The sequence below is a fragment of the Cottoperca gobio genome, chromosome 16, assembly GCF_900634415.1.
Source record: "Cottoperca gobio chromosome 16, fCotGob3.1, whole genome shotgun sequence".
Classification (NCBI taxonomy): domain Eukaryota; kingdom Metazoa; phylum Chordata; class Actinopteri; order Perciformes; family Bovichtidae; genus Cottoperca; species Cottoperca gobio.
This window is the reverse complement of record NC_041370.1, coordinates 20,748,140-20,757,897: the sequence shown is the minus strand read 5'-3', so window position 1 is coordinate 20,757,897 and position 9,758 is coordinate 20,748,140. Positions and strand designations below refer to the sequence as shown.

The 9,758-nt window shown below is 41.1% G+C and overlaps 2 protein-coding genes across 17 annotated transcripts in view; one reads left to right on the top strand and one right to left on the bottom strand.

The window, feature by feature from the left end:
* Positions 1-805: 805 nt before the first annotated feature.
* On the top strand, positions 806-6,471 carry prss35 (serine protease 35). The gene is made up of 2 exons (XM_029450681.1): positions 806-996; positions 3,966-6,471. The coding sequence occupies exon 2, from the start codon at positions 3,985-3,987 to the stop codon at positions 5,251-5,253; it is 1,269 nt and encodes a 422-aa protein (XP_029306541.1). The 5' UTR covers positions 806-996; positions 3,966-3,984; the 3' UTR covers positions 5,254-6,471.
* An 894-nt stretch (positions 6,472-7,365) lies between these two features.
* The window catches only part of snap91a (synaptosome associated protein 91a), a 52,405-nt gene continuing 50,012 nt past the window's right edge, over positions 7,366-9,758 (bottom strand). For all 16 annotated transcript variants that reach the window (XM_029451626.1, XM_029451620.1, XM_029451622.1 and 13 more), the window contains one exon: positions 7,366-9,397. The gene's annotated coding sequence lies outside the window, so the exon portion shown is untranslated. The remainder of the gene's footprint in view (positions 9,398-9,758) is intronic.

The following is a 9,758-nucleotide window of genomic DNA, read 5'->3' as shown; positions in this document are numbered from 1 at the left end:
GTCTTCTGCCTCTTTCCTCAAATACTTCTCAGATTGTTTAATCTGAATCTTTGTTAGAAGTCTCAACAGGTAAAAGTCTACAGTATATATTTTTTTTTTAAATGTAGAAATTAGAGAAAAAAGTCATGTTTTTTCTTTTTTCCCATTATTGTGATGGCCCACAGGGTCAGATTGATTTTAACACTTCGGGTGGCTCCTGGCCTCGAGATGTAGGGTTCCAACCCTCTGTTTTTTTTTTACTGCACATGAGTAAGAATGACAGTTTGTGAAAGTTAATCTCAATTTTTTTCCCTTGTAAGCAAAATATATTTTTTTAAGTAACTTTTCATTGTGAAAGTTCATCACATTTATGTCAGACTGAACGAGGGTGCAGCTACATCGCTAGTGTTAACTTAAATGGACTTGTAAAATAAAAGCACTGCAGATGTTGAGGCTTGCATGGCTCACATTGGAAACGCCTAGGAATCTATTGTACTGTAGAGAGCAGTAAAACTAATTCCTTCACTGTCCGCTTAAATTCCCATTGACTGAGGCGCGCTTCATTTTTCTCTCCTCCTTTCCTCCTGCCTGGTTGGGATGCACCCTGCAGCCTGCAGCACACCAGCACACCTCCCTACTGGGCTGCTGCTGAATGCACGACTGACTTCACCGATTTCAAACTTTAGTCAGGTCGCTTGGTCGGGTCCCACCCATATGTGAACAGCTTTTGTCACAAGTGGAAAAAAAAGTCTTTTTCAGATTTTGCCTTCCCCCTCCCTCCCCTATCCTTCCCTCCCTCCCTCCTCAGCATCAAGTGCAGCCTGAGCGGAGCGTCCCTGCTGCGACTTTCTCTCAGAAGAAGCAATGAGAAGAAGGGAGCCGTCGCCCTGCTGATACCAGGACGTCCGGGATGCAGTAACACCCGTTTGTTTTCTAGTGGGATCATATTTGTATATTTCTCGGGAAAACAAACAATACATTGCGGATTTGGCGTATCCATCAATCGGATGCAAGCAGGTAGGAAGCCTTTGTAATTTTGCATAGTTATAAAGATCCCTTGATGGAACCATGGGGGAAGTAGCTATGTTATTTATTTGTTTGTTTTTAATGGTTAATTTCATATTTTTATGTTTTTATTTTTTTGTCGATTTCTTTCCGCCGGATTGTTGATTATTTGCTCTGTGGATGCACTTAATTCCTTTTCACTTTATATAACTTTCCCCCCGAGGGATTTAATTAGATGTTGCCGCCTAAGTGGTGCACAATATTTCTTATGTAGCCCATATCTTTATTTTTAAGAATTTTCAGTTTTTATTATTGATTTTAAGCGACGTTTTTCCAACCGTGCATTATAATTATTTTTATAGACGGTATTCATGGGTTACTTTATAATTAATAGACACGTTGTCCCTCTTCCTTCCACTTGCAGTCGCGATGCTGTAACATATATGTAATTCCAGATATTCACACTTCATTGGATATCTTATTTGATGGGGTATTAATTGCGTTACGATGCAAAAGTGTTTTTTTCTTATTTTGGAATAAGGAAAGACTCACCTTTACTCAAACATTTTGAGTTGTATCTTAATTCGATGTTTTTTGGCGCATTCTCTTATTGTAAAGCACTGACAGTGTCTGTGTTCGTGGTTGTTGCACTGGATGGAAACTCTGTGCCTGATAAATATACATGGTGAAAAACTGTCAAAATGAATGAAACAATGCTTTTTATTGAACTGTTGTTGAACTAAACAGTGAGCCATGCTTACTGAGTTGAGATGGACATCTGCCCCATAGCGCCATCCTTTGGTCACTTTGTCTCCTGGGTGCCTCTGGCTCTTCTTGTGACTCCCTCCGCTGAGGGATGGAGAGAGGGCACAGCTTCTTGTTCAGCTGACTGCAGCGGAAAAGTGTTCAAATGAGCGCCTTCTGTGACCAAGAATCATCATGGCAGCATATCAGTTTCCACTCTATGCTGAATAATTGCAGGCTTTCTTCTAGATTTGTGTCTGAGTCAGGCAGTGGGAGTGTGGAAGTTGAGCAAAGACATTTTTGTATTCTCTTTTATTGAGACTGTTTTACAGCCATTGTGGGCTTGTTTTTTATTAGCGTCTGTTTGGGGCTGGTTAGATGTCGGCCACTGGGTATGTTTTATTGGACACTTAAGACAAATAGTCTCCTTTGCCGTCTCATTTTCACTCTGTACTAACATCTAATTGAAAGGGAATGTGTGTATGTGGACCCCCTGACCAATATAGGCTGCACCCCCCCTCACACACCATTGAAACCCTCAAACAGCCGGAATGAATGATATAACTGTGGCTTTTAATGCTAGACTTCTGTTTGAAATTAACTGTTGGATTTGCACTCCTGCTGCAATGCTCCTCAATGAATGGCATCCAAATGATTTTTTCTCCTTGTGTTTGGAACGGCCTGCGTGACTTCATCACCACAGCCATGCTGACAAAAATGAATCTCTCGTGATGGTCTGCTGAATCTATTAAAACTTGTCCAAAGTGTAATTTTCTTTATGGGGTTATCGGGAATATTGGCAACATCACACACATACAGTAGAAGCATGAACCAGCAGCCTGTCTGCAGCACACATAGTCTCTATGTTTGATGTCATTTGTATGCATGACAAGGAGTGGAGTGGAGCTAAGGAAACCAGATATGGTCATTACTGGAGGAGAAGGTTAACCATTGTGGCAAACCCCCAAGCCACTGTCTCAGCCCATTCAGAGGATCAGGGTTCATCCTCTCCTCCTCACTGCCCGCAGCCTCTAGCAAGACTCATGGGACATAAATCTCCTGTAAACCACACAGCTAATGTATCAACTCTAGAGAAATGTTTTATATATTTAACAGAGAGTGCTATAACGGCACCAATTTTTTTCTGCAAACTAGCACTTTGTGGAATGCTCTTCAAAAGACCGGACTGCATTGAGTGTGTTGAGCTGCCTTAGTGATAGTCTAGAGCTCTGTCTCCAATATTTTTGGGCTATGCTGCCTCTGTGTGGCCATACATGGGTCTGTGTTTAGTATTGTGTAGACCTGCAGGCCTCAACGTTGGATATAAGACCTTCTCAGTTCAGGAAGTCCCACATTGTCCTCATTTCTGATTGCTGTATGCAATACAGTGTTGGGTGTGATCTCCCTAACTAAGCAGAGGTGAACAGTACTTAAGCAAATATCACAGAATCATCAGTGTCTCCATACAAATCAAAAGCATGAGCTGATAACCTGGTATTTTTTACTGAACAAAAGTGAACCTTTTGAATACGCAACAGGCTGAACTTACTTTGACTAAAGTGAAGGCAGTTAGAAGCAGTATTTTAGAGAAATCACATGCTGATCGGATTGTACGGTGATGTGATTGTTTAGCTTAAATAAACAAGGCTAACAGTCTAATAATGGCGCCAGAGGAAATGTTAGGTGATTACGATCCATCCTGAGGGGCACAGAAATGTGTGTACCGGTGAGTTCATGGCAGCCCATCCAATAGTTGTTGAGACATTTCACTCAAAACTACATATGTCAACCTCATGGTGGCGCTTGACGAAATTTCAGAGGATCAGCAAAGTTATTGGGGTTCATCTTCTGCGCACCATGAATGTCAATCCATCTAGTACTTATGGAGATATTTCACTGAATGAATGAAAACTTCAACCTACTGATTGTGCAAGATGAAAAGTCAGGAGTTCACATAAGTCAGTAAGATTCATCCTCAGGGCACCATGGATATCTGTAATAAATGTTATGGTAGTCCATCCAATGGTTGCCCAGACATCTCACTGAAAAAGGACAATTTAAACCTCATGTGGCTGCAATTTAAGGTATAAGGCTTTATCGTCTTGGGAGCATACATGTACAATATTTCATGGCAATCCATCCAATAGCTGTTGAGATGTTTCATTATGAGTCTTTGTATCTATTCACCTTTATTAAAAAGTGTCCCTAAGTCTTCCTCTCTGCTCTTTATATTTCAGAGCCAGGCCCAACTTAACAATGGGCCCCATTCCCCTGTGTGTGCTGATCCCGGTGACGGTGCTTGTTGCGGTGGTGGCTGTAGCTACTGAGGAGAATGCAGTCGACGACGAGTATACCTGGCCGCAGTGGAAGATGCCTCTGGTAAGGCAAAGACGCACTGTTCCTCTAAGCAGCCCAAACTTTTCAGCCCATCCTCAGCAGGAGCTAAGTGGGACCTGTGGGATTGAGTGTCAGCGTCGCCTTCCTGCCACCTCTCTGGACGACCTGGAACAGTTCCTTTCCTACGAGACGGTCTATGAGAATGGGACGCGCACGTATACCTCAGTTTCCGTGCAGGGCGTCAATGAGGTGACTGCCTGGTCCAAAAACATCTCGTCTAGATCCCGCCAAAAACGCGAGGTGTACGGCACAGATACCCGCTTCACCATCTCTGATAAGCAGTTCTCCACCAAATATCCCTTCTCCACGACTGTGAAGATCTCCACAGGATGCTCTGGTGTTCTTGTGTCACCTAAACATGTGCTGACCGCTGCCCACTGCATCCATGATGGGAAGGATTATCTAGATGGGGTGCAGAAGCTGCGTGTTGGTATTCTGAAGGAGAAGTCCAGACGAGGGAAAGGAGGCAAAGGTAGAGGAGGGCGAGGAAAGGGCAAAAGGAGAAATGGAGACAAAGATGACGAGGAAGTGCAGGAAAAGGAAGAGAACGGTGGGAAAGGGGACCGAAAAGGGAAAGGTAGAAAAAGCCGCAGTCGGCGAAGTGTGGAATCGGGGAAACCTTCGTTTAGGTGGACCGGGGTTAAGAAGACTCAGGTGCCGAAGGGCTGGTTCAAAGGTGTGTCTGACGGACTGACTGCCGATTATGACTATGCTGTATTGGAGCTGAAGAAAGCCCCAAAAGTCAAGTACATGGAGCTGGGGGTTATACCCTCTGTCAAGAAGCTTCCTGCCGGGAGGATCCACTTCTCTGGCTTTGATGATGATCGTCCTGGCAACCTGGTCTACCGGTTCTGCTCCGTCTCTGAGGAGTCCAATGATTTGCTGTACCAATACTGCGATGCCAAACCCGGCTCCAGCGGCTCTGGGATCTACATCCGCCTCAAAGAGCCGGGAAAGAAGAAGTGGAAGAGGAAGATCATTGGGGTTTTCTCCGGTCACCAATGGGTGGATGTAAACGGGAACGGGATGCAGCAGGATTACAACGTGGCGGTGAGGATAACGCCTCTTAAATATGCCCAGATCTGCTACTGGGTCCACGGGGACTCGAGTGAGTGCCAGGTAGCTTAAGACAACACAGGATTCCACTTTAACCACCAACCCTCTCCCATCCCACCTCTATACAAGGGACACCTACCTACTCTCACCCCCCACCTCTAATCACCAACCAGGGGCCTGACGACTGCCTCTCCCATTCCTGCCTCCCTTTTACCTCCCTGTGACTCCTGCTACATTGATCTTGACACACACACACACACACACACACACACACACACACACACACACACACACACACACACACACATAGCCATACAGACTCAGTGTTGAGAACAACAGGAACTTGTCAGCCACTCAAGAGAACTGTGGCTCTTAAGCTTTTCTAATTTATTTGCTAAAAAAACGGAGAAAAAAATATGTCTTATATGTATCTACAGATCATTTAGATCTGTAGTTTTGCTTTCTATTTTGATTTTACCTTTTTGTAAACAATGTTGGAAAGCGTGTCTATTCCATTGTTTGTGAGCACAGCCCCTGGTAAATTTGTCTTTTATTCCAACTAGGCTTTGTAAAGAGAGACTTTCATTTTCAAGTGTTCTCGACCACTGTAAAGAAGAGCGTGTGCATTGGCTTTGACAAAAGACCCAGACAAAATGTATGTAACTTTTGTTTTAAAATGAACTATATAGAGATATTGAGATAACTGTTTTTATAAACATTTTAATTGAACAAGCTGGTGTTTTGCATTGTGTATATCTAGAACTTTGAATTTGTTTGTCTAAATAGAGAAAGGGTCCTTATGGATCCTGGATAGACTTTTTTTCTGATTTGTGAGTCACACCATCTTTTCTCTGTTCTTGCAATGCAGTGAAATGTGGTTTCATTGTTGTGCACATAAATATATTGGTGCTAATCCAGAAGACGTGGTGCTAATTTATGGAATTGTAAACTTTTTTTGGGGGGGTGGTTGTGGGGACTTCTCAGAATATATTTTAAATAGCCTAGTACGGTAACTATGTATTTTATGTGAGGCTACATATTTGGGTTGTGTTAAAATGGGACTAAACCATTCAATGATTTACTTGAGCTGTTGAGATTTCTCTAATTCTAAGGGTTAAATTAGATTACAAAGGCAATATTGTTATATAATGACAATTTCAATCTGGGATGTGATATTTTTTACTTTTAATGTTGTTTATGTCCAAAAAATTAATATCCTTTTTAATACCAAATACCTGAAATTAATGATGCGGATTGAAGACTACCAACCATTAAACCAAGATTACTACTTGTGTGTGTGTGTGTGTATGTTTGTGATGATCCTTATTACAAAGAAATCTCTTCCACTATTATATACTGGTTCGTGGACAACTACTAGTGTAAGACCACTACCAATAACAGTGTATGTACCATTAAATTAACTGCTTAACTCACAAAAACGTACTTCGTCACCATAACACAACCCACTAAACAGCATAGCCGGATTATTTTACTAGGGGACCCAATGCCCGTAACCTCTAGCCTGCTGTGCACTGTGTATGTACCCTGTTGCCTCTATGTTACCATTAAAGCGGTACTAATGAACATTTTCTATATAAATAACGGATTAAATGACTATGCATTTGTAATGTGAAAGCTGTCACTCATAGTTATGAACCCATAGACAAGCACCACCCAACTCTGCAGTTCCCCTCAGCTCCTGTCTCTTCTTCCAATCATTGTTTTGGTTTTCTTTTTGGTTTTGCTTTACTCTTACCACTTTCAACAGTGACATTTTTAACTGCCCAGCACCAAATTGCAGACAAAGATGGCAGCTAGCTGGTGAACATAGTGGAGCATTTAGCAGCTAAAGAAATATTTCTCTTAAGTGATGGAGACAAAAAAGAGAGTGAATATTGGACTTACATTCGCCAGGTGAACAGAAACCGTTGCTCTGTGACTGTTGAATGTGTAAATAGAGTTAAAACTAGATTTTGACCGAGGTCTCTTATATGTAAAAATACAGGATCTGTATTGTAATTTTGTGTAAATTCCTAAATTTGAAATGAATGAAAATAACCACCAAATATCCCCTGAGGGTCTTGGGCTTCACTTTTAGTGTTGATGTGGTGGGATGTGCACAATAATCCTTCAAACTGACATTTCTATAATCTTCATGATATGGAAGAAAAGAAATCCTTCATGGGCAGTTCAATCTGTTATTGAATTTATTGCACCTCAAAGGGCTTACATGCACTGGGGTGGGCCATCGTAAATAAAATAAATTTACAACTAAACAAAAATACAATTTCATGAAAAATGTTAATAATCTCCCATTATTTTCTCTGAATCATATCATATCCTTACGACCAATTGCTTATCCAGTCCACTGAAAAGACAAAACATACAGAGTAAGATTTGCATTAGTGTGGTTTACAGCACAGGACTGGGGCCGCTGGTGTTACACAGCTGTCCAAATCAACATACTGACATCTTTGTAAGTTTGTAGAACAGAGGAACTTTGTGTTATGATGCTCATGGCTAGATGGACAGTGGCCTCCTGTGGATTTCCACATTGTACACATCACTCCTGTTCGGCTACTAACAATATGAACTGTTCAATTGACAATAGGCCAAAGGTCAGCAATGATCAAATGATCAACTTGAACAAAAATTATGTTCAGACAGCAATCAAGTGCAAATGTTTTGTCAAATCTCAGTGTTTGTCTCTTGCATTTTCACGTGACCTTCATTAATTTGCTGTACTTATAATGTTGTCAAAGTAGCAGTGCAGACATACACACTGGGTGCAACAGGTTAGTAACATGGAGCTTAAAGTTACCCTGTCGAAGGTCTTTGACAATGAAGCACATTATTTGAAAAGCAGGCCCCCATTTTAGTATGTATGTAGGGTTCAAAGTAAATTCATTCATCACATTTCTTAGGTCTCAAAAACACACCCAAAGTTTATATTTGAGTGTAAAAAAACAATTTTTTCTTTAGGAAAAAACTTGACAGGGTACCTTTAATATGTTCTACACTTTTGTGAAAAGTGAGCAAAGCAGCTAAAGTGCTTCCTGCTGGATCACCATGGTGATTGTCTGCTATTCTTTGAAATCTTTTGTTCTGATTTGATCTGTCTGAACACAGTTTGGTATGGCAATGGAATCTCTTACTCTAAATACAAAAATAATCATACTGACCTGGTCAAAGTTATAATGAAAGCACCGGCAACAGATATATCCACATGGGTAGTGTCAAAACCACAGGTAGAAACATGAACACTTATTTGAGTCTGGGACGAATAACTAAAGCATTTTCTCTGGAATTAAGTTGTAAGATATGTTCTTTAATAGCAATGCCAGCAAATATCGACAGCGATCTGGAGGATTATTGTAACAGAAACACATCATATAAATAACATTGAACAAAAAGACAAATAAAGAAACATAGAAAAATAAGTCACAAGTAAAAAAACAAAAAAAACAGAAAGGATCACTTGGTCTGGTATGATTCAGAAGCCCATGGAAGTTGTTTCTTAATATACAGTATATTAATCATATAGCGGTATTCATATTTGTTTCCAAATACTTTCAAAAGATGACGGGAAATAGAAGGATACTCACACGACTTCTTACAATTTCATGTCAGATTCACATTTATATTTCTCTTCAACAGACATACAGAATAGAGACGAAATCCACGCTAGAGAAATCTATGTACATCAGCGAGGACCTTTCTGTAAACAACACACAACATGTTTCTCCAAGAAATCTACCGGGGCTTCGTTCACCACTCTCATCCAATCAGAGTGGGACAAAGAAGAGCTCCTCCCCCTTTATAAGGAGGCGGGGACACATATGGGGTGGTGGGTGGGGCTTAGGACACCAAAGCACATCCATCATTCAACTCAACACTACAAATAAATCTAAACACATACGCCTTTACTTTCTTACTTTTGTGGGGGGGGGGGTTTGTCGGGGTTTTGAGTGATTTTGTATCGACAAAAGATTAGAACACACTACATAATCACACACTTGTATTTTTTTTCTCATCTCATATAATCCGCTATGGTTCACTTTCACAGTTTGTGCTACGACATCACACAGGAGAAGGGTGGGGTGTTGATGGGTGGGGTGGAGATAAGAGGCTCTTATAAGGTTGAGTAGCTGAACATCCTGAGATGTTGACAGACACCAGGTAAAAGTTGAGGGCCCTGCTCCAGAGAAGAAAGCAGCTGGAAGACATGAAATAGAAAACATTTCAACATAAGAGTCAGGTGGTTCTTCTGGTTCTACATTTAAATAGTGCAAAGCTGACAAACAACGATTTCATTTGTGTCTTGTTTTCCATGAATACGGATGCTGTGTTTACGCAGCAGGATGACTTTTGATTTGACCCGAAAGGTTCAAGCACTGTAGTCATGTAGTGCTATTTATCTATCGAGACTGTTTATGTGTGAGTTGCAGAGTGTTGGAGATGTCTGCCTTTTCTCCAATATAATGTATCAGAAATCATGACCCGGTTAATCAAGATAATCCACAGACCTTGTTGTGAGCAGTTTCATGTAGGAACTATTTGTTTTCTACCGAACTACA

Bases quoted from the DNA above. Each gene is read 5' to 3' on its own strand.
- prss35 (XM_029450681.1), top strand. From the start codon at position 3,985: ATGGGCCCCATTCCCCTGTGTGTGCTGATCCCGGTGACGGTGCTTGTT.